The sequence below is a fragment of the Chelmon rostratus genome, chromosome 18, assembly GCF_017976325.1.
Source record: "Chelmon rostratus isolate fCheRos1 chromosome 18, fCheRos1.pri, whole genome shotgun sequence".
Lineage (NCBI taxonomy): Eukaryota > Metazoa > Chordata > Actinopteri > Chaetodontiformes > Chaetodontidae > Chelmon > Chelmon rostratus.
In genome coordinates this window covers 16,697,996-16,722,755 of record NC_055675.1, presented here as the reverse complement: position 1 = coordinate 16,722,755, position 24,760 = coordinate 16,697,996, and the positions used below count along the sequence as shown (strand labels likewise).

Genomic DNA, 24,760 nt, shown 5'->3' with positions numbered 1-24,760 from the left:
TTTTGATGTGACTTGTGTATCAGTGGCTGGTGATGTTGTAGTGTTTTGTTTTTGCAGAGTGTGTGTGCATGCATGCGTGCGTGCGCGTGTGTGTGTGTGTGTTTGAGCGCGAGCGTGTCTCTGGGTTAACAGATGATCCATGAGGGCAGTAATTGGGAAGCCAGAGAGAAGCCAAGAGTGCTCCGCAGTCAGCGGAGAGCCTTCCTCCCGGCCGTGTCGCTCCTTCTCTTCCTCCGCTGTCGCTCCCCATCCCTCTCTCCCCCCTCAGGCTCTTGCCTCCGCTCCCCAGGGAGGAGGACTTGGCTCTGGATTGCCACTGTAGCATTTTGTCCTGCCCTCTACCTCTCTGTCGCTATCACTCCAGCGTTTTGTCCTCTGCTCCATCCCTCTCCCTCCCTCGCACCGTCCCGTGGGGCGAGGCGGTCGGAGCCGGTTGAAACGAGTCTCCCTGCCCTGTCACAGCCCTCTCCTCCTCGCGGCGGACGGATAAATCTCCCCCGTTTTGCATAATTTGTCTGACAGCTCCTTTGTTTTGTGCTGAGCTCAGCACCGCGGCGGTTGCATCCCATCATTTCCTGGAGCGTCTCTTCAGCCGGCCGGTTATTGGCCCCATCGATTCCCCCCATCCCTGGGCAGCTCGTAGCCCCCCTGAGTCACGTGTCTCGCTGACTGGCCACGCTCACCATTCAGTGTCCGTAGCCACCGCCACCGCCACCCGCTCCCTGGCCCATTGATCTCCCTGGCAGATCTCCATGACAACCCGTTGTCAGGCTGTTTCCGTGGCGACGGCGGGTTTGGCGCGTGGAGTGATTAGTGTTTCTGGCATGGAGGCCACTGGGTTTTGTGTGTGTGTGTGTGTGTGTGTGTGTGTGTGTGTGTGTGTGTGAGTGTGTGTGAACACTGCAACGTGCCACTAAGAAGAGTGAAGGTGTCAGGCCCGGATCCTCACTCGCACGGTGGCTCTCTGGGACTTCATTGAACCGAACCCTGTTGAACCAGTCCGCTTTGTCTTTGTGTGTGTGGGGCGTGCATGTTAACATCTGCATCCCTCATGTGAGCTCATTCTTCTTCTCTCACTTGGTCACCACTAACGGGGGGATTGCAGTGGAGGGTAGATTAGAAATGAGTGTGAGAGTGTTTGAATCTGCTTTTTTTTTTTTTTGCCTCCCCCTCCTCTCCCCCACCATACGTCCAACACCTCATTCTGCTTCTACACTCCACATATTCTCCTCACTTCCTGACTCCACCCCCTCTGTAGCTTTTTCCACTGTGTTCATCTCCATCTGCAATGTGTCCCCCCCCAATGGCTCTCTGATGGTATGATCTTAGCTATTTTTTGCCATACTGAGGTCTTGTTTTCCACCTGTGTCAGTCTTAGTGTCATCACTCCACACTGCATCAAGGGTTTTAGCTGTTTCTTAGCTCACGGTGACTGTTTATCTACTGCATCAATAGCAGAGCAGATTAGTGCTACATTATCATAAAGGTGTATGTGAAACTGGACTAGGAAGCAGAAAACTTGTGATTCTCCTATTTTGTCTGTGTGTTTAAAGACACTAGCTAGGTAGTGAGCTTCTGATGTAATTGCTATGCGTTAATCGTGTCATTTTTTTCTTTATTTTAGATGTCTTTTGCAGTTCCTTTTTAGCAAGGCATACCTTGTACGAAAAATGTCCTAGCTGTCGATCCTTAGTTTTCATATGTGCTTTTCAATGTCTGCAAGTTTGATGTGTGTCTTGCTCTAGCTGTATTTAGCTCCCTTAATCCCTACCTTTGTCCTTTTTCTGTCTTTTTTTTTTTAAATTTCCATCACCCCTCTGCCTCTCTCTATTTGCGGGCTGTGCAGATGTGGCACAAATCTTCCAGCTGTCACATCTGGCGCCATCATGGAGGTCCACTGGAAAATAGGCTGTGTGCAAAAATATGTCAGAAATAACTAGCGGAAAGAACAGATAGCAGATTTTAAAATCAATACACAAATGCCTCCTGCATGTGTGGTTCATTTAGGTCAGTCTTAGTCATATTGTGAGGAGTTCTTGAGTTCTGGGCATTGTGGTATTGTTAGCCAGCTCAAGATTATCTCATGGCCTTGATTGAACCCTAAGAACTCATCTCTGTTCATCAAAATTACATATTTATGAGTTTTTTCCATTAAAAAAAATCCCTACCTGCCTTAAAATGGTTTAGATGTAGCTTTACACCTTTGACTTCATTTAGTATGCACAGATCTAAATAGTCCCACCTCTCTCTCCACCCACTGCTCGCCTGCAGCTCGAGGAAACCTGTTCACCAAACACAAACTTCTGCTTGTTTTCGGTGTTGCCGCACGCAACAGAATGACAAAAGGTAGTACAGGAGTAATTCAGCCATACCTGTTTGACCCTTAAACCGACTGCGAAGAACAGGGACTTGTACAGGGTCGCCTAAGAGTTGATATGCCAGAATGCTGATGTATTTATGTATAAACTTATGTGTAAACTTGATTTTCATTGGAGGTGGTCTTCAAACTAAGTGCTCAAATCAAAAAGTTAAAGATTTCATTTACCTGGAGTGTAATATGTACTTCTCCATCTATTTACAACCCATACCACTCCTTGCTACTAATACTAGTAATACAGAAAGAAAACTTTGAGTAAAGTGGGGGAGGCATCGTCAGTGACTTGGGCTGTGCTCAGTGTCATGTAAAATGGAAATTTTAATGGCACCCATGTAAACAACTTGAAATAATGTCATATTTGGAGGAAAACAATAAAGCTGGCATTTTTGCATATTTTACTTTCTGAATTCATCCACGCTGTCTGTGGCACTCAGCCCAAAAATCCATAAATCTTTAAAACTGGGTCACAAATATGGAAGTTCATTAAAGAAAGAAGGCTAAATAGTTTCCTTAAGAATGTGGGCACTGTGGTTTTTAAAAACATCTACTCATCCAAGAGTCGATGAATAAATAAATGTTAACTTGCTGGGGACTATTTTCAGCTGTGGATTAATACGCATTTGGCTCACTGGTGAGTATGTACAGGAGCAGGATGGTGACTGTACTGCAGGACTGACTTAGAATAAAGTACAGTGTGTGTTCATGGTATTGAAGGATCCCAGTACACAATGTGGCTCACTGATGAGTTATATGTATAGTTTTTGGACAACAGTTGCACAGATAAATGCTCAGGCCGCAGAGAAAAGTTGGCGGCATCAGTTCGTCAGTTTAAAGGTGACCAGGCGGTTTTCATTATCTCAACACATAATGACACTTATCGCTGGCCGAATTGTTGCTTCCAGCACGTCACAAACAAAACAAAAGATTAACCTCTGCTGCAGAATTATTTTTAAGAAACTCAAAATGTCGTCAGCTGTTCACCTTCGGTGTTGCTCTGGCGCTTAGAGGGCCTCCAGTATGGCTGCCACAGGGTGCGTTACACCGCCTGAAAGCCCGTTACGCTTTCTCTCCTTCTATCTCCTCCTATCTCAGTTCTCTGCTCGCTGCTCCTCTCCCTCCTCCTGCTAGGGTTGCCTGTCGTAGTGGATGCCTGTCTGTCTGTTTGTCCCTTCGTCCGTCTGTCTTGTCTGTCTGTCTGTGGTGTTGTGGTTGCCGGGACAGATGCACTGATGCCTGTGATTCGATGCTTTATCTCCACTAGCTCCAGTGTAGGTTGGAGGGGCTTAAAGATGATCGCAGGAGGACCTTCAGCTCTCGAGTAACTATCCCGCCCCCACCCTTTGCCTTTCCCTCACCCTCCTCCGAGGAGCGCGCAAAACAAACGCCCCGCTCTGTGTCCCCTCCCTCCCTCCCTCCCCCCTCGCTTGCCCAGCTTTCTCTCTAGCTCTCGCTCACTCTCTTTCTCTGTGTGTCTCTCTGTCTGTCTGTTGCCACCGGTCCTCCCTCTCGCTCTCAGTCTGTCTGTCGCTCACTTTCGTCACTCTGTCTCACTATTTCTCCGTCCGGTCTGTGAGGATTCCTCCTTTCTCCGTCTCCCACGCACACTGTTCTGTCCTCTTGTTGTCCACTCTCTCTGTCTGTCTCTCTTCCTCTGCCTCCGTCTGTCTGTCTATCTCTGTTTCTGTCTCTCCCGGTTAACATGCTCTGCTTTCAGTAGCTATGTCTGGTGTGCTGGATGTCTGTTAAGTAGATGCCATCAGGCCGCTCTAGTGGTCTTTATTGTTTTTGTTCTTTTCTTCCTGTTTTCCCTCCTTTCTGCTATGTCTCGGCTCTGTAGTTTAGTGAAGTCTGTCTAGTCCGTGCTTCCTGTTTTTGTTTGTTTCTTTTCTTTCCGGGCTGTGGGACCACGTCATGCTGATCCGCCATCCCTCCACCCTCTGCCTCCCACTGTCTACCTACCTGTCTTTTTCTCTCTGTCTCTCCATCCCTCCTCCTCCACCATCCCACCCACCTTGCCCCACCTCCCATCTCCCACCCTCTCACCTTGGCTGTTTGGTGCCCAGTGGTGTCACAGTATTAGCCCAGTTATGATGGCGGTGAGGGAGGGGAGGGGGGAGACGGGGGTGGGTAGGCGGGTGGGTGGGTAGAGAGACCTTCACCTTCACCATGGGTGTTTCGGTTCTCCATACACCACACACTGCCCACACCCAACTTGTGTGCTAATGCCAGGACACAGAGGTTATTGAGATGCAGCAGTTGCAACAAAGGAAAGCGGGTGAGGACAGACAGAACATGACTGACAGACAACCAGGTAATTAGTTATGTCCGTCAGCACATCTGAATAAAGGTAGATAGACCCTCAGACCAGCAAGCATGCAGAAGAAGAAGAAAAGGAGAGCTAAATTATACCAAAATCCAAATCAAACCCAACTTACAATTGGCCAAAAGCAAACAGACACTTAAGTATAAATAACTGCCTTCATTTTGGCATCAGAATTGATTTTGGCTAGATTTATGTGCTTTCACTGCACCCCGAGCTACATTGGTGTAGTTGTATAAAAGGAATACTATTATTCTCTGCCAATCTTGTAGCACGATAAACTTGTGATTCTCCTTCCCTTATCTACTCATTCCCTGAGGCTGAGCTTCCCAAAAGCATGCTCGTACTGTAACACAGCGTCTTCTTCGCGAGGACTTTTAAAAGTGCCCGTGTTGCATCTGTACTGTGAATGCATCCGAGCTATGTTGGTTTTCTATAAATACCGTGAACAAACAGGATGATCACCAGGAGGTTGGCAGCTTCTAACAGCAGCGGTGAGATGAAAAAGGGACCGCTGATGTGTCCACGTAGCGCTCCTACCAACTGTATACCCTCTTTTTGTTCTCGCTCTCTTTTGACGTCAATCATCTGCGTTGCCCTTTAAATTATGTGCAAATTGATTGAAATCTGATCACATCTGCACGTCTTAGCTGTGTCCCAACTCCATTATAACTTTTTAAGCAGATTTTGAGTATGTACTATTATTTAAATAAAACTACTTGATTATAGAGTCAAATGTTGATGTATGATATTGTCCCACAATGCATTGCACAAAGTAGGAAGAAGAAAATGTCAAAATTGTGCAAGGTGAAGAAACAATTCTATGTCAAAGTCCACCTTCTATCTTTTTCCTCAGCTTTCTGGAAGAAAGATGGCTGCTGAGCTTGCATATCAACAAATCTGTCTCCATGACAACTGAGCAAACTCCATGCTCTGATGAAGACTGTGTGATAATGGTAGAAAGCTCAGGAAAAAGCTAGTAGTTAGGCCTTGAGTTTTGGCTTTGCAGAGAAAAATCATTGGAGATACAATCTGCTTTTTGTTAGATTTAATTGGAGGTGGCGTTCCAGAGTAGCAATTTGATTGGTTTTGATTGGTGCACTTACTGCATCATTTCCTGTTTGTACAAAACACTGATTTCTTGTAATTGCAAAATCATACTGCTAAATGACAATTAATATATATTAAATACTTCACTTCACACTATTACTATGTTGTATGGAACAGGGACACATCCTTTATGGCCACCCCCAGCATGTTCTTCCAGAGATGGCACCCATCAATGTCCTGTTTTTGGCAGGAAGAAACAGGGTTTATGGGAAGCGTGGTCTTTACTTCGAGGAGCGCTAACGTGAGAAAGCGGCTTTTGTTCTACAACCGTACAGTTAGCTGTAGATGGTTTTGGGAAGCTCAGCCCAGTTTTAACCCGCTCTGCTCTCCTCCCCACCTCGCCATAGATTACGAGTAGCTAAGCGCTAGTGCAGCTACGGCGCAGCATCAGCGATTTCCAGAGAAATCTTACCGGCCTGCACCACATCTGAACAGCCACTCTATATCTATACTTGACACTACATTTCCACTACATTTGATGTTACACCGTAGCACAGTTAATGCGTCTTGTTATGACCTTGTGATACAATATTGTCACTCTGTATGTTGTTGCCTTTGTCCACATATTCCTCTCAGTGCTCTAATCTACTAGTGATGTGACATGTCAGTGCATTTATCAGTGTGAATATCACCTGTGATATGATGATGATGTAGTGTACAGTGAGTGATGATAAAAGCAATGCAGGAGATGCAGCCATCTCCCAACAGCAGGACAAAGTGCACAGTGTAGTGTGACACGGCTCTTGCCAATGCTTCTGACTGTTGTATAAACAGCTTCTCATCTCAAGCTCAAAAGAGCAGCCCAGTTTATCTCAAATTACCACTACCTCTGCTCCCTCTCTCTGTCTCTCTTTCTCTCCTCTTGCCCTTCGTCTCTCTCTCTCCCCAATCGCTCCCTCGATCTTTAGGTGCAGTCACGATGCAGCAGCAAAGAAAATATCCTAAGATCAAGTGAGTACTAAGTTTCCAATTCAAGAGCACTCTCTCTTTTCTCTGTGTCATATCCGTGTGTCACCGAGTGTGCTCTCAAACACGCATAAATAGACTTTAAATGCGCATGTGATGTGACAATGCGAGCATGGTCTGCGCGCTTGGCTGTGTGTGGCTGCTGTGTTGCGTTTGCACGTCTGTGTGTGTGTGTATGTGATGTTTTGCCAGAGGTTGTTAAGCCTCATGTTAAGCATCAGAATATGCTGTGGAAGCGTAAGTGTATGTTTAAAGGAGAGAAATTGGGTCAAGGGAAATCAAAGCGCAGCGCCTATTCTTCGCTGTGAGGCAGAGAGGCAGAGGGAGAGCAAGGCAGAGAGAGATAAAGAGAGAAGGAGAGAGAGAGCAGATTACATATTAGTTACACCTTGCTTTGTTCCTTTTACCTTTGGAATTATTAGAGAGGTATTATTAGACCAACATGGCTGCTATCGAGCACCTCTATCATCCAGCTGGGTTCCACAGCTTCTGCAAACAAACAGCACTATTTATTGCCAATCCCTCCTCGTGGTGTTCAAATTGTGTTATTTCGCATATGTACGTACATGCGCTGAGAAATAAATCACGTTAATCCAGTTATCTTGGTGACAGTTGTGTGGAAAGGCATTTGATTACATGTGTTTATTTATAAAGTTGCATGTTTTGCATGTGTGCATATGCTCCATCTGTGCCCCGAGTTTTGGAATTTGACCTTTACTGCTACTGCTGCGCACCCAGTGCGCTCAGATCAGTTTGAATTTCTCTGTTTTGTTTTGTTTTTTTCTGTTCCTGTGGCTCTTGGGCCAAAAGAAGATTCTTAAAATACTGTTTTTGAGATAGTGGAGTGGTTCAGTTCCCTGCCTCCACCGTCTCGGGATTGAGTCCCAGCAGGGTTGTTCCTTCCCTCCCTCCCTCCCCTCTGTCTTCCTCTCAACTTTCAAACTAAATAAAGAATTAAAATGCTAAAAAGAGGGAGTGGACCCAAGTTTTTCTGACTGAGGTTGGGCCAGGCTTCAATTTTACAGCTTGGGTCTTGTGTACTGCAATAAAACAAAAAAATGTTGTTTTGCTAAAAATGCTAAAAAGTCCAATTCTTTTGATGCCGAAAAATACGATTCATAAGTGTCCAGCGCCTCAATTAAGTGCTCATTACTGGTTACAGATTTTCGTTAATTGTGTCGGCCAATAAGTAGCAACAAATTGCAATGCAAAAAAGTCAAAGAGGTAATAAGTTCGCAATCTTGGTAAAAAAAAATAAATAAATAAAATAAAATTTTTAAATAAAAATTAAAAATCAACTGATATGTTGTCTCAGATTTTTTTATAATCTCAAATATTGGCCCTAAAAATCCAATATGAGCCAGGGTCTGCATTCATGTTGTGGTGAAAATAGTGCATGAGCAAATGTGAGTTATTGTTTTGCGATACAGTTTGATTTTCTGACAATTTCATGACAGTATATGTAATGTCACATGTCCTCCCAGGTCACAGTGCAGTGGACATCACCAAGGTGGCCCGGAGGCACCGCATGTCCCCCTTCCCCCTCACCTCCATGGACAAGGCCTTCATCACTGTGCTGGAGATGACCGCCGTCCTGGGCACTGAGATCATCAACTACAGAGGTGAGGAGGACACATGTTCGGCTCCTTTTACTCTTTTCATGCAGCAAATCGTCTTCACACCCACTTAAGTGCCCTAAATTAGTTAATCTCGCCAACTGACATCTCCAGTTTGCCTTCCCATTGTGTCTGCTCACATCAGCCACTCAGCATGCTGGGATGTTGAGGTGTCACCCCTTCAGATCGATGTAGCAACGTGCGCTCGCTAAGTCCAGATGACAGCGTTTAAACGCTGTCGCTCCACAACTGGACACCTCACTGAATCAGCAGTCTCTGTCTGCATGCCGCGGTGTCACTCACATAGATTTTACTTGACTGAAAGGGCTCATACATAAAAAAACAAACCTTTCCTCATGACCCATGTGTCATTTACATTTACCACTGGGCCACAAAGACGTAATTTCTTTGGATCCTCCCTCAACCTTGTACACAAAGTTGCATCCATTGTGTGACTGTAGCTTTACTCCTTTGCAATAAGAATTACTGCTGTTTTTCTCTGAGACAATACTCCAGAGAATACAGTAGATGCTGACTATGAACTTTCAGGATTTCAAATTTTAAATTTATCAAGGTTTACACTAAGGTTATTACAGGTTTACAGCTTTTATTATGTTTTATTTGGGATTTTCTTGTCTTGTAGAATTAAAATTTTGTTCACAAACTGATGGAAAGCTAGAAAAAAATATATTATTTTAATGTATTTATATATGTATATATTTGTATATATAATATATAATTTGGATTAGTGTGTGAAAAAGGACGCACTTCCACACACCCTCAGCTCTGATGAGCATTTCCACATCTTTGAGTTTATTTCGGTTTAATGACGGACAAATTTCATAAATGGAGCATTTTAGCGTCTTTTAGCTCTGTTTTTGTTTGTGTGATGGTTTTTTCTACACAACCTACCCAGCACCAAAAGGCAGACAGAAAAAGTTAGCAATTATCTGGAGAACATAGCGGAGCGCTGAGCAGCTAAAGATCCAGATTATTTTCTTCAGGAGTTGGTAGAGACCAAAAACGGAGCTAAAAGTAGAAAGAATATTAGATTTGGCCAGAAACACTAAATGTGCCCTTTATAAAACTCTCCTCATGTAGAGACTAATCATCCTGTTATCACGACATGTTCCTGATTGGTAGGTGGGAATTCAATCAAAAGCGAACTGGCCAATCACAAATAAGAGGTAGCTGGCAGAGGCCTGCTTTGCATGAACTGATTCAGCTACGTGGTAGCTGAGCTATACTTGACTTCCAGTATGACCATGTTTTCATCACGCAGTGTGTTTGCTCCTTGGCTTATGCTTGTATTGTTTCAAATTATGTAATTATAGTATGTTGGGTCTGCTGCAAATTCGGGATATCCTGTGTTTTTATTTGTGTTTTTCCAGACTATATTTGGAGGCTTCTGCACCCTGAATAGTAAATATTTCTGAGAAAATCAATAACTCAGGTCTCCCTGTTAATGACCGCCACACAGGATTTAACACTGCTGCAACCAACGCGACTAACTCTAATTAGTTTTACTCCTGAACAAGTCCAAATGAGTGATAAAGTTCGATATGTAAGTAAGCAGCCGTTTGCTAAAAGGTTCACCGTTATCAACTAAAACTTTAAATTGCAGGTACATTTTTGTTTTTCTCAACTTTTGTTTTCATAATAACTCACCCTTATATAAGCACATTTAATGCATGTTTTTAATACATTTTTGTGCATGTATTTCGCTTCTAGTGTATGCATATCTAAGCAGACACACGCAGATACAAACATACATAGAGAAGTTAGTTTAGCACCTGTGGGTCTAGTCAGCCTTCTGGCAGAGTTGAGGTTGACACAGAGCAGGGCTGAGGGCCAGAGGGGAAAACACACACTCTTTAATTCATCTCAAGACGGGGTAGCAAGGATCGGGGGCAATAAAAGCCTGCGGCGCACATGACTTGTAGATCAATGATGGCAGAAGGACAGTTTTTCTTTTCCCACATGTAAAGTGATGTTTCGTGTTCCAACTGAATTGCGAGATTTGCAGGAGGACAGTGGGATAAGGAGGAGAGGGAAATGGGATGTGGAAGATGAAATATTTAGAGAGACGACAGCTGGAAAACTTCCCTGCTGGATTTAGAGGGGTCTGTGCGAGTGTGTGTGTGTGTGTGTTTGGGTAAGTCTCCAGAAAGTCAGTGTAAGTCTATGTAATGTCCTCTGAAGTGATTGTATTTGTCTGTATGCGTGCTTGTGTGCCAAAATGTCAACTAGTTCTTTAATTCCCATCTATCTGCAGTGTATTAAAGAGCATGTGGGTGACACAGGTGTGTGAGTATGCAAGCGCACGTGCATGCATATGTTTATATGACACCTTTGCTGTCTTCTAAAATGTGTTGATTTGCTTCTAGCAGCTCATTTGGACGAGTGATCACACAGTGTCCCCTGATTTTATGACCGTTATGTAACACTTTTAAAACCTGGACCCTACCGCGCGCAATGTTTTCCAAAGCATCTGATCAAACGCATATTTTGCTTCAGCAACAAGACATCACCTCTGTTCTATTTTTATTCACAACTCAGCTTCGGCACACGGCTTTAACAAGCTGTTTAAATAGCAGCTTGGAAGGAGTAGCGGTTGTGAAAACACACCAGAATATCGCACATGAAATGCTGCCGACTTAAAAAAGATGTAGGGATCGGACAACGAGCGCGTGTCTTCTTCTGCCGCTGAGATGCATTATTTACAGCAGCTCGTTATGACTGTCATCTAGTAAGCTGATGTGTTGTGTGCATGTGTGTGGGTGTCTGTATGTGTTCGTGCACATTTCTTTTCCCTTCAACTCATTGATATCAAAGCTTAGATCTTCATATTAACGCCCACATAATCATATCATAAAGGCGCTGAGAAATGCTATATATAGCCACACAGCAGCTTAAGGTATTTTAGTGCCAGGATTTTTCTCCTCCACCCACTCTCCCTCTGTCTTTTTCTGTCTTTCTTCCCTTCCCCTCATTCTCTCTGAGCTATTGTCTCCGAGCAGAGTCTCTGTTCTTCCTACACAAATGTTTCCTGAGTGTTTTCAAGTTGTCTGGCTGGTGGAAGTGGTTAAGAAATCAGGATGGGGACACTTGCAAGCCTCCACTTGTTGTGTGTGAATCACGAAAGCTGAAAAGAGTGTGTGTGTGTGGGTTTGTGTGTGTGTCCGTGTGTGTGTGTGTGTGTTGGTCAGGTGGTGAGTAATGAAAAGAGATCCGGATACATGGTGTCACACTGTGTCTCCCTTTAAAACACATATGCACAGCTCCAGCACACGTGCCCCTCTGTATCTCCATCTGAATCAGACGGACCGTCTCCCTCATCCTCTCTGCCACCCTTTGCCCAGCTACTCCTCCTCGCTAAATAGCCGTGTTCTTCCTCTTCTTCTGCAGATGGGATGGGCCGAGTCCTGGCTCAGGACGTTTATGCCAAAGACAACCTGCCACCCTTCCCTGCTTCTGTCAAGGATGGTTATGCTGTGAGAGGTAAGTACCATGCATTATGGCAGGTGATTTGAAATATCACCTGCCACATTGTTTCAGTTTTGCCGAAACAATGTCAACAAGATACAAAGTATAGGTGTGAATCTCATATTCAGACCTCAACAACATATCAGCTAACTGCTTAATTAAAGGTTTAATGATGACAAAGACTAGGATGGTGAACATCGCTGTAAAAGAAGTTGGATCTGTTTCAAAGTACATGGAGAGACAAATAGTAGGTAGAGACCATGTTCTGCTCATAATGATTGTCACTGAAGCTATAATAGAAAAGCCATTTTGAACACTGTCCTTTTTAGCTCATTCTTATTGCGTTTCTATCTTGAGGAGATGTTACAGGGGACAGCGGAAGCTCTGCAAGCAGTTGCACCAGCTGTTCGTAAGATCAAATTTAGCCTTGTTTTAATGTAAGACTTTACTAAGGGGAAATTTACATGTCTCTAGATTAAGAGATTCCACCACACAGACTGGGTCTAACATAGAGATTAGCTGTTGCCTGTAACTGCCAAGTGTTGCCTGGCTAACTGAACTAGCTAACGTTAGCTTGCCACATGAAATGTTTGACAGAAGAGTAAAAGGGGTACTATGGAATATTTTCCACTCATCTGACCTGAAACATGATCAAAATGCTGTTTAATAGTGATGCAAACTGTGAAGACTGCAAATTACATGTCATAACATCAATACAATATACCCAAAATTACAAAACACGATGCTAATCACTTATGCTAAAGATATGCTAACTTATTCTGAAGTACCAAAAACATTGTTTAGACTGTCTTATCAGGTATTTTCCACTCATTTTAAACTGAGTACTACACATTCAACCAATTTACACATTGCTAGTCTTTAGTATTTAAGATATTCCCTCAAATCTGATGGCTCAACACAATTTAGCAAGTTGCCAGTTTGAAACTAGCTAGCAGGTACAGAGAACTAAGGAAGGACTTAACACACAAAATTAGTGCTGGTGCAGCCCAATCCACTTTACTTTTCCAGTCTTTGGATTTGACTTGTTTGGCACCTACAATGTTGTCCATGAGACTGTCAACGTCTGTCCGTAGAGTCACTGTTGTGTTTTCTTAAGAAGAAGTTGCAGAACTAACCAGGCCAGTGTGTCTTTCCTCCTGTTCAAATGACCTAGCTGTCCCAATTAGAGACGAACAGGACACTGGGGCAGTAGAGAACTGCCTCAGGAGCCATGTAAAGGCTTCTTGTGCCAGGGTGAGAAGAGAGATTGAGGCTCTGCATTGTGGGACATGGCGGGGACTGTCCTCCGTAGCTGACAGGTGGAGACAAGTGGCAAGAGATACGAGTTTCAGAGTTTCCTTCCTACGGCTGCACTTGCTCCTTAGCGTGATGTCCGGGTGATATCCAGGCAAAGGTGGTTGACTCGAGGAATCGGCGACTGGGTGTCCTGGAAAGCATCGAGGGCCCTGTTAACCTGGAGAGCAGTGTGGCAGCTTGTTGGCTCCAGGCAGCTCAAAAACTCTCGCATGTAGCATCTGCTGTTGGCTCTTGCTGATGGAGTAGGAGGAGCACAACAACACAGGTCTCTCTGGGTTTCATGCACCTGTCCTGAGGGCCTGGCGTCTGCCAAGGCATACATGTGCAGATTTGAGAGATTTTAGTGCCTAGACTGTGGGGAGTGGAAGGAGCAAAATAACCTAATGCTTTCTCCAGAGCCAGTGCATGTTTTTTTGCTGTCTTACCAACCTGCAGCATCCACCTTTTGCTGAGGTTAAGGGGAAGTGCTGAGCTTGTACGGGGAGGCCTGATGGCGCCAGAGTGTTCTGAGCATGCTGCAGTTTGGACAGGTAGGAGTTAAAAACCATGTATACAGTCCGTAAGAACTGCAACGTTGATGCAGACTATGAGGACAGGGAACATGCAGGGAAAGATGGTGACAAACTGCTTCAGTGCTTGCTGGATCTGGAGGTTGGACGATTCCACATTTTAAATTTTTAAAAAATAGAAAAACAAAGTCCTGCTTTTTACTCAACTACAGATGTTTGTTGTCATCCAGTGGGGTTTTTCAAGCATTTCACAAGGAAAAGAGTGGCAGAAGATTTTTTATATAATTTTTTTTAATAACAAGGAGGGAAGCATTTAATCCTGTCATTAAGATTACATGTTAAACCATGAAATTAAAGTTTTTCACTCGTCAAGGACATTTTGCAATGTCACAGGGTGTTTTTAAAGTTTTGAACTGTCTTCTGGTGAGCCTCCTTCTTGGTCCCGTGTCTTTGTTCTGTAAAAAAAACAGAACAATAAGGGTGTTCCAGAATTTTTGGTTTCCCCAAAGGCTCAAGTTGCTTATTTGGCTGTGACGGCTTGTGGCCTGCGTGGCTCAGCAATAGAGATGAGAGTGTATGATTGAGACGTGCCAGCAAAGAGAATACTGCGTATATCTGTTTTTCAGATGTTTAATTAAAGAACATAGAATGTCAATGTTTCCCTCTCTCCTTCTCTTCCTGTTTCTTCATTTTGTAGCCCACTGCAATAAAATGACTCAACTAAATGGCACACTCCTACACACACGCACACACACACACACATATTTCCAGCTGCACACATGTGTAATGCTATTAAATCTTTCTTTCATTCTAGCGGCTGATGGCCCAGGCGACCGCTTCATCATTGGAGAGTCCCAGGCAGGAGAGCAGGTTCGCGCCCACGTTGACACTCAGACTCGCAAAAAAGGAGCCTCACACACAAACACCCACATATCCCGTATATGAAAATAAAGCACTTCACTTTTGTCCTTCACCTCACGCCTTGACCAGCTGTAATTGCACACCAGTGTGTTCCCGTAGCAGGTGATGAAAAGCCCTTCACCCCAAAGCAGGGCTCGGAAGTCAAAGTGCTGCCAAGCTATAAAACAGATTAGACCTCTGAGACAAGAGTAGGCTGCACAGATTTATTGACTACGTCGACCTCTCATCTCGACCAAAATCAGCACACATGCAAACATGTTCTCTGTGCATGCCGCCATGTCCTTTACAAGGTCTACACATTGTTATGCATGCAGTTTTATTGTGCTTTTACTTCAATTTTATCACTGCTTTGGCTCAAAGTTGTCTTTGTCTCTTCGTGAGACGCTTTTTGTGAAACTTTGGGGAAGAGTCAGTAAGGCCTTGATCAGACTGCCAGACCGAATCCATACTTTGATTTCAGAAAGTCTGGACAACAAAAAAAAACATACGGTGAACTTTGATTGTGTTTTAATGTTAATTTTAATCATGTATTTCATGCTATCTGTGCCTCTGTGCAGCCTACCCACACAGTGATGCCTGGCCAGGTGATGAGGGTGACGACGGGTGCCCCTATCCCATGCGGGGCCGACGCTGTAGTCCAGGTGGAGGACACCGAACTCCTCCGCGAGTCTGAAGACGTAAGTCTGATTTTTACCCAATAAACAGGCGTGAAGATGTCAGAATTAGCGTTAGCCCAGAGAGGAACAGAAAACACGATGCATTTTGGTCTTGATTGGTCAGACGGCCGGTTTGTCTTGCAGGGCACAGAGGAGCTGGAGGTACGAATCCTTGTACAGGCTCGTCCAGGGCAGGACATCAGGTTAGTGTCTTATTGTGTTGTATGTCCCGTGTGTGGGATTTAGTGACATCTAGCGGTGAGGTTGCAGATTGCAACCAACTCTCTAGAGCCAGTGTGTGGTTTATCTGTTCTGGGCTAGTGTAGAAACATGGCTGTGCAACATGATGGACTCCATGGAAGAGGAAAGACAACCTCTATACATGAGAATGAGAATGCTAACTGAAAATATGAGTGAAAATGCAACTGATTTTTTGGTTGCACAGCTGGCTCTTTGCCTTAATCGTGACCATACTTAGTATTTTATATATCTCTACATTACTTTTTACAGCAGGAAGAAAAATAATAATATTTAAATACACTTAATGTCTGTACCAGAATGTTTATTTTGGCTACAATTTGGAGGCTTTGTTAAGTTACTATTGTAACCTTGCATCATAGTATACTGCAGGGAATATGCAAATGTTAATTGTACAGGGCACTTTTCAACATACTCCCCCTCTCTCTCTTTCTTTTCCTCTGAACCATTTTCTCTGCTGTGCCACCACAGGCCTATCGGTCATGACATTAAGCGCGGGGAGTGTGTGCTTGCAAAGGGCACCCACATGGGCCCATCTGAGATTGGTCTCCTGGCCACTGTGGGAGTCACAGAGGTGGAGGTCCAAAAATTCCCCGTGGTGGCCGTCATGTCCACAGGAAATGAGGTAAGGGGTAAAGGCCCTTGTAGGACCGCTGGGCCATTATTTTCATTTAGAACATGATAGACCGCAGATAAAGGTGCACCGTTGAATCTGAATTTGCCACAAAGGTTCAGCCTCAGCTGCTGATCGTAACAACAATGTGGTATCTTTTCCCGACAGCCTCGTTCATATTTATGCACAATCAACATTGTTTGCTTTGACTGCGGACAGCGGAACAACATTCAGAGCTGAATGTGCACTCAGCTGTTTCATGTGTGCTTTCAGTTGTGAGGAATGTGTTTATCTGCGACCAGGTGGTTTCTCTTACATGCAGGGATCATATTTGTGCATTTTCAATTTCATGGGGCATGTGTAACCTTCATGAGGATCCTCAGCAGACTCTTGGTACCCATAACACCTTGTTCTCAGCACTGTGCAGATACAATGTCTAAATTGTATAAATCAGCCATGAGTCACCTATTTCATGGCCCCATTCCAAATTTATGAAGTGGTTTATTGTCCTCATCTCCCCTCCTTTGGTTAAGGCTAATGAAATAGAGGATACGTTGCTTTGTCTTCTCATTTTTACCCTCTCTCTGGACTATGCTAGTGCTGCATTAATTTCTGAGACCCAGATGAAGAAAATCTGAAATATCTATGTAGAGCTGGTGTTTATAACTGAGAGTTTATAGATCTCTTTACCAAGGAAACAGGAAGTTCAGATTTGCAGTTCTATTATGAAAAGTATGGAGGTCAGGAGACATACATTATACCGTGGGATGATTTCCAGTATTTCCTAAATAAAACTAATACACATTACATCATACAGCAGATATTTATGATTATCATTAAGAGTCTGTTTTTCTTAGATTTATCAATTGGTCATTTTGTCAATAAAAATATCACGAAATAGTGAAAAATGCCCATCACAAGAGGCCAAGTTGACATCTTCAAATTGCTTGTTTCGCTTTGCAAACAGTTCAAAATCCAAAGATGTTCAGTTTACAATGATAGAAAACAAAATAAAGAAGCAAATACTAAAAGCTTGAACCAGAAAATGAATGGCGTTTAATCAATTTCAAAATTTATGCAGATTAATTCCCTGTTAATCAACTAATCAATTAATCATTTTAGCACTATTTACAAGCAACGCTAAATGGGTGATATTAATTTGAAACTTTATATACTTTAATTTTCTCAGTCACCGTAAAATATTGGATAACATTTTTAACCGACTAAATTGTCTGACGATCACTTTACCAGCCTATTTATCAGAAACAACCCAACTGCAGGTTAAATATAGTTATTACATGGTAGAAAACAAAGGTCTTAACTCCTTCTGTTCCAGCTGAATTATTATTGATTTATCTACCATATTTTCTGCAACGCTGAGAATATTTAGGAATAATGTTTTGCCAGATCTGGTTATTATTTACACCACCTTAAAAGTGAATTGACTGGGTACACAGTATCTCTAATGTGTCTTTCCTCCAAACCTGTCATGGAAGCTGTTGAACCCAGAAGACGACCTCCATCCTGGGAAGATCAGGGACAGCAATCGCTCAACCCTGCTGGCCACTATCCAGGAGCATGGCTACCCCACCATCAACCTGGGCATCGTGGGAGACAAGTACGCCTGCATGTGCATTCTCAGAACATTTCTAATACTTGTTACACCTCCAGGACAACTTTCCTCTACTTCCCCTCAAACAAGCTCTCTATTTTCCTTCTCCCTCCTTTATTTCCTCTCCTGTGATTTGGTGGTTAACTTGTGTGTTTGTGTGTCTTTGTGCCCCACAGCCCCGATGACCTTCTCAACGCTCTGAATGAAGGCATCAGCCGTGCTGATGTCATCATCACCTCAGGAGGAGTGTCCATGGGAGAGAAGGTATGATGGCACAGCAGGAAGGCACACGTCCAATCGTGGCACTGTGTTTTACTGACACCTTGTGGTGGAGATGGGAACGACGGTCTTTATTTTAGAGTAAATGCTGCTAAAAACACCATAAATCATACTTTTACTAATAAATATTCATAAAAAGTAATGATTCACAACGTCCATATTTGTTGAAGGTCTGATTCTCCATCACAGTTTTGAGTCTTTTTATATGCATTGCTCTTTCATCGTTGTTAAATGCTGGTTTGTAATTTTAATGTCTTTTTTAGGACTACCTTAAGCAGGTGCTGGATATTGATCTTCATGCTCAGATCCATTTTGGTCGTGTTTTCATGAAACCAGGGTAAGAAAACTTTATTCTAATGCAGCTTTGTGCAACACAGCGATCGCGTGATTAACAGGAAACTGAAATAGAATAGGTGCGAGTCAAAGACATGCAAGATACTAAAATAGCACTTGGAGTTTTACATGTCTTAAACATCACTGAGGAGTTGTTACAGGGTTTCTTACAATGGTTGAATGTATGCAAAACTGAATATATGTTATTTTTCTTTTACAGTCTCCCGACAACATTTGCCACCTTGGACATGGATGGTGCTCGCAAGCTAATCTTTGCCCTCCCAGGTAGTGTGTGAAGTTGAGAGAAAGAGTGATTCACTCCGCTGTTTCTGAAGAGATGTTACTCATATATTTTTCTCCCTTGTCTCTTCTCGCTGCCCTCTCTCTGTCCGTCCGTCTGTCCTAGGAAACCCCGTGTCCGCTGTTGTCACCTGTAATCTTTTTGTCATCCCTGCCTTGAGGAAGATGCAAGGCATTTTGGACCCTAGGCCCACCATCATTAAAGCAAGGGTAGGATGCACAGGGCAACCAGGGACGCTTCGCTCTCTGGCCAAGACACACAAAGTTCATCTGTTGAGGCGCTGGTGGCCACAAAAAGGGTTTTTTCTGTTTATTGACAAGACACAAGGTATCCACTGAGGCTTTATAATGCACGGTCATTGTTTTAGTGATAAGCAGCAGGTTAAACAAAACGTGTCAACCCTTTCATGCTTCATTGTCTCTGTCTCACACAAGTCAAAAAAGGTTGAAACACATGTCCCTATTTGCAAATAGATCCTCTCTTTTCTTATATGTGAACATCTGAGTGCAGGTCAAACAAACCGCAGTAGAGAGGAATTTATATAACGTGGGAATATTTACAATTGCATTTGTACTAAAGTTCCAGGGTGTATCATTGCAGTCCATTGCATCTTAACTCATGATTTAATACTATTTTCATCATCCGCTTGATACATATTTATGACCGCCATGTTTTGCTCTGACTTGGCAGAGGAACCAATCACGGCCCACACTGACCTGAAGGCCAGCTCCCTGATTATGAATATTCATAATCGCAGAGCAAGAAACGTCATAATAATATCATACACACTGAACAGCCACAGCTCATGTCCCCAACTAGTATCATCGAGTAAGAGGTCTGGTCCCCTGCCATCATGGGTGCTATCCAGAGAGCTTTGCGACAACATTTGCTGTTATAAAGCAGTTAGAAATCTACTTGAATGCATTACTGCCACTTAGTGGTGGGACTGATGGCCTGAAAGCACAGATGTAGCCAGATAATTTCCCTCAGCAGATGGCATGAGACCCAGGTCAAAGCGTATTCTGGAAAAAACCTGTACCTTTGCCAATAAAGTTGGAAGAGTTTCCACTGCTCTCTGTATGTCTCGTTGCCTTTTAGAAAACATATAAGGTTTAGGAATGTGCAAAAGTATCTGGCAGAATTTGTGAAGTGAATTACACCTTGGTGATCTGGGATTTTTGCCGTCTGAACTATTGTGCTGCAAAAGTTTGATATCCAGGATTTATTCTTATTCTGGCTGGAAATCAATCTTTGTGGACACATGCTGAACAAACATGAAATCTTACCGAGTCCAAAGCTTTCGAGGTATTTCTGGCGCAACTTCACCTACTCCCAAGGTACACAGAGATGCCCGAACTCCAGGAAAACTAGTGGATGGTGAACAACTTCACTGTGAAACAAACACGATTCAGCTCTTGGCCTTCACTGCGGTCATGAGTCCAAAGCTTTACCAGTCTGCACTCAAAGTTTGTGAAAATATGCCCTTGAACAAGAAGCCTGTTGTTACTTAAAGTTTCTGTATAGGACATTCACTCCCCCCAAACCAGCAACAGCCATATGTCACCACCAGACTCCATTCTGGCTCTAGACGCTGTTTTTCCCCGCTGTACATTAGTGACATATTCAACTTGGCAAGCAGCTCAAACTGCCATCTCGCTTTTACAATACTGTGTGGGAGGTCACTCTTTTCGTCTCTGTATGAACATGGAGGGACTCCCATGCGCCGATACACACACAAAACAGAGGGCAGCGAAACTCAGATTACAACGCGAAAGTATGTCATTATAATTTTACGTTGTATGTTTTGTCTCTAGTTGTCTTGTGACGTGAAGCTGGACCCTCGCCCTGAATACCACCGCTGCATTCTGACATGGCATCACCAGGAGCCTCTGCCGTGGGCACAGAGCACAGGTACCAAAGTGGAATCCAGATTCACCAAATTCACGTGGCAGCAGTGCCCTCCAGAACAGTAAAACTTAGAACGCTAAAATGCTGTTCATGAAGTCCTGCTGACTTTACAAAATGCTTAGTTTGGATTTCATAAGGCAGAAATGTTGACGGCTCTTCCCGGTACCTTCAGTAACGTTTTTGCTTTTTGGCTGGATGTTCACCACAGCTCCAGACACCAGGCTCCATGTCAGCTATGGATGGTTTCATTTCCCTTCAGAAATGTTATAATGCCACAGTGTCATGGCTATGCGTCACCGTCATGAGTAGTTGTTTATCACGTTGTGGCGCTGCGGTACTCAGCTGAGAACAGCCATATTTCGTGTAGGCTATGGACGTTTACATTTTAAAAGGCTACCCTGCAATCTCTGCTGTAGCCAATGGAGATAGTTAATTTAGCTAGATAGAATACTTTTGAAAGATAGTATTAAATACTAAAAATAAGCGCATTGACTGAACTATAGTTATTTTATATAAATATATATGTCACTGTTTTTGCCATGCAAAAGTGTGGTGCGTTTTTTGGGGGCATAGTTACTATTAGAAAGGCAGAAAAGGCAACGCTATTCAGGCGCAGAGAAAAGTTCTGTTCAAAGCCTTAACTCAGGCCATAATGGCAGTTGCAACCTCAGAGGATCTTCATCAGGGCAGAAACAATAAAGTAGATTGATTACACTTGTTGCTCTACATAGACACACTGGAAGTAAACATAATTACCACAACCACCTTAGGTCCCCTGCATTTAGTGCATCTGACACTGATTAAAGCACTTGGCCTTGGTGATCTTTTAACAGTTTGACTTGTTTGAATTTGTGACCATTTAATCATGCTCAGTTTCATTATGATGGGATGAAGCACAAAGAAAATCTCCAATTTCCCTCATGGGTTACATTGTGATTTTAAAGTATTTTGCCCCCTCTGTCTCCCACTCCTTCTCGGTGCAGGGAACCAGGTGAGCAGCAGGCTGATGAGCATGCGCAGTGCTAACGGGCTCCTGATGCTACCTCCGAAAACAGAGCAATACGTGGAGCTGCACAAGGGCGAGGTGGTCGACGTCATGGTCATCGGCCGGCTATGATGTCATCACAGAGGGACGGAGTGTCGGCGTCATATAGCGAGGGTTGGAATGGGTGGTTCACGGTGCATGTCCACATATCATTGACTATTCTGTAATATGCAACGGCACAGCTAGTTTTTATTGATTTGGATAACGTTGAGGTATAGTCAACATCTTGATCACAACCTAGATACATATGAAAAAATTAATTTAAAAAGATTATAGTATTTCAAACAAAGAAAATATAACTTTTAATGAAAAAATCTAATTATAAAAAGAGATTTATTCTGTAATATATTATTATGATTATTCTTATTATTATTATCATTATTCTTCTTATTATCATTATTATATTAAGGCAACTTTGTTCCTTTCATTGCAATTGCTTTGTGTGTTCAATGCTAGACCTTATCTATAGCAGTAGCATTTTAATAGACAGCTGTAGGTGCCTGCCAGGACAAAAAAAGAAAATTATTATTTTCTCATCTTTAGTGGAAAAAAATAATCTGTTTTTTGAAAATGAAGAAAACATTGAGGAAGACTCCAGATTTCCCATGGTGCTCAGCTAAGAGGAAGAGGGGGCACATCAAGACCGCTTCCTCTTTTGAGCGCCCATCAAGGTGACACTTCTGTTTTTCTCTCATTAGTATGCATCATAATGGCTTCACAAAGAGCTTTGCTTGTTGTTTATCTTGTGAGTCTTGTTTATGTGCGCAGTGCCAAATGCCTGGGCAGGGAAGAGGTGATGTTGGGTTGGGGAGGTGGGGGGGCACACCCCAGTCTGCCCAGACCCTGAAGCTTCCTTATATTCACGGTGACCGGGTGTAAACTCTGCCCCAAACCCCCCCAGGGGCGAGCTGAACCTGGGAAAAATAATCTTTTATTTGATCAACTATTTAAGAAAATAAAAAAGAAAGAAAAGAAACAGCTTCTTTAAGTGCTGACAGCCTTTTTAACCAACTTCACAAAAAATGTACAGAAAAAATAAGAACCATATTGTACAGATATATGTGACCAGCACTCCTAAGGAAATTATTAAGCAATGAGGAGACATTGAACAACGCTGTACTATAACATTTTCTGTAATGATATGAAACTGATGAAAGAGACTAAGATAATAAAAATCCTTGATCATTATGTAAAAAAAAAAGTTCTTGTTGGTTTTCCTTTTTTAATAAAATATATCTAAAGAAAAAATAGTGATTTTCTTCTTTGGCACTAAAAGTTTGGTAGGTGGTAGCCTGTAGTTTAGAGAAGTGCATGAATTTTGATTGAATGACCCGTGGTCTTACCGTCTTTACCGACCTTCGCTGAGGCCTATGAGCAAAGCACCTCAGCAGATGCAGTTACTAAATGTGATTGTGTTTAACTGCAGTAATATGAATATTTTCATTAAAAAAAGCATTGGTAAATCCCCCCCTTAGCAATGGGGGGAATTAACTGAAAACTGTAACTCAAGTCCTGTATTAAGCACAATTTTGTGGTACTTGCACTGTCTTAAATATTTCCATTTTATGCTACTTTATTCTTCTCATTATCTACATTTCAGGGGGAAATACTGTAGTTTTTACTCCACTACAGTCATCAGTTACTTTTCTTTTACATTTTTTTTGCAGAGCTTTAGTTATTTTAAGTACATTTTTGCTGATAATACTTTTACTGAAGTATCTGAGTCCTTTAGCCGCCAAAGCTCTGAGATAAACAAAGACAAAACAGCTGCATTGGAATGAATTAGTGCAAAGCAAATGGAGGTTTTAACTGTCTCTCTTTCCAGGAAGGTAAGTATTTAAGAATCTGGAACTGGCAGGAGAGAGCCTAATGAGGAAAAGAGGTTAAGCACTGCGGTGTCAGAAAAGATTAAGTTAATAGAAAATACAGCAGGAAAAAGGCAGCTTCAGGCTTTGGTGTAGATATTCCTGAAGCTGCATGAGATTAGACAGTTTCTGTTCTGCTCTGCAAGGTGAAATGACAGTAGATCCCATTAGTTGGCGATGATTAATAGTGCTGTGACAAGAACTTAGTTAAATTCATCTATGTGAATGTGTATAAAATGTGTGGAACGTAAGGGGATCAGTTTGAAGATGATAGTAGAAAGTAACGGCAAATTCTTCACACCCTCAGGTGCAATAAGCGTGTGTTTATTTATTAGAGGATACACTGACAGAGTAACAAGAGATTCACTAAGCATTTTATCTCTGAGTTGCTCCATGAGTTTTGAATTTTCCAAGAGATGCATTGGGATAAAGAAGTAGACAGCAGGATAATGAGTGATCATTTATGGTCTGTGTATATGAGGAGGCTATAATGGTCCCACCCACTGTTTTTCCAAGCATGAGGAAATAATGAGGGAAATATTTCCAGGTTAAATATGTAGTAATCGAAGGGTTAGACTGTAGATAAAAAAATCACATTTCATGCTCTCAGTTTCCCAAATGTGAAGATTTGCTTTTCCTCATCTGAAATTACAATAAACTGAATCATGTTGTGTCACTAATTAAAGGCATGGCCATTTATCGCTATTTTCTTGTTTTACAAACCAAACAATAAATAAATCGATCAAGAAAATAATCAGCAGATTAATCCGTAATTGAAGAAAAAATCGTTGGTTGCTGTCCCATACAAAACAGTTACAAATTAGCTCCACCTCAACCGGATACAAGAATAAAATGCTGCTTAAACATTAATGCATGAGCAATAATAGTCTACTGATATATTAGCCCACATAGTAAAATTACAGTATGGACAAAAATCACAAAATTATGGGTAGGTGGTAAACATAAGAATATGGATCCAGGAGGACTCTCAACCATGGAGGTCTGGAAAGAGAACAAACTATACAAACACACAAGGGGCAAAGCTGAAACAGACCATTCACATAAATGGGACAAATAAAACACACACACAGGGGACAAAGAGAAAAGGATGACGTGCACACAAAGGGGAGAGAGAAAAGAGAGAAGAGGCTGAATCTCCTAGAGGACAAAGATCCAGATCCAAGCAGCTGGACTGTGGCACTGATAGCCAGAAGAGAGAGAGAGGTTACAGTAGATTCAATAGGTGGATTCAATGAGACTAAGATCGA

General features: G+C 42.7%; 1 protein-coding gene across 4 annotated transcripts in view; it reads left to right on the top strand.

Moving 5' to 3' along the window:
* gphnb (gephyrin b) overlaps positions 1-22,782 on the top strand; it is a 94,019-nt gene extending 71,237 nt beyond the window's left edge. For 2 of the 4 annotated variants that reach the window (XM_041958145.1, XM_041958143.1), the window contains 14 exons: positions 6,716-6,758; positions 8,258-8,395; positions 11,798-11,890; positions 14,516-14,571; positions 15,180-15,299; positions 15,423-15,481; positions 16,008-16,161; positions 17,646-17,767; positions 17,938-18,025; positions 18,304-18,377; positions 18,594-18,658; positions 18,780-18,883; positions 20,489-20,585; positions 21,566-22,782. In XM_041958145.1, the coding sequence (XP_041814079.1) occupies positions 6,716-6,758; positions 8,258-8,395; positions 11,798-11,890; positions 14,516-14,571; positions 15,180-15,299; positions 15,423-15,481; positions 16,008-16,161; positions 17,646-17,767; positions 17,938-18,025; positions 18,304-18,377; positions 18,594-18,658; positions 18,780-18,883; positions 20,489-20,585; positions 21,566-21,699 (1,347 nt within the window). In that variant the 3' untranslated portion in view covers positions 21,700-22,782. Of the gene's footprint in view, positions 1-3,505; positions 3,534-3,638; positions 3,696-6,715; positions 6,759-8,257; positions 8,396-11,797; positions 11,891-14,515; positions 14,572-15,179; positions 15,300-15,422; positions 15,482-16,007; positions 16,162-17,645; positions 17,768-17,937; positions 18,026-18,303; positions 18,378-18,593; positions 18,659-18,779; positions 18,884-20,488; positions 20,586-21,565 lie in introns of all 4 variants that reach the window. The other 2 variants (XM_041958142.1, XM_041958144.1) reach the window with 2 other exon arrangements.
* Positions 22,783-24,760: the final 1,978 nt, after the last annotated feature.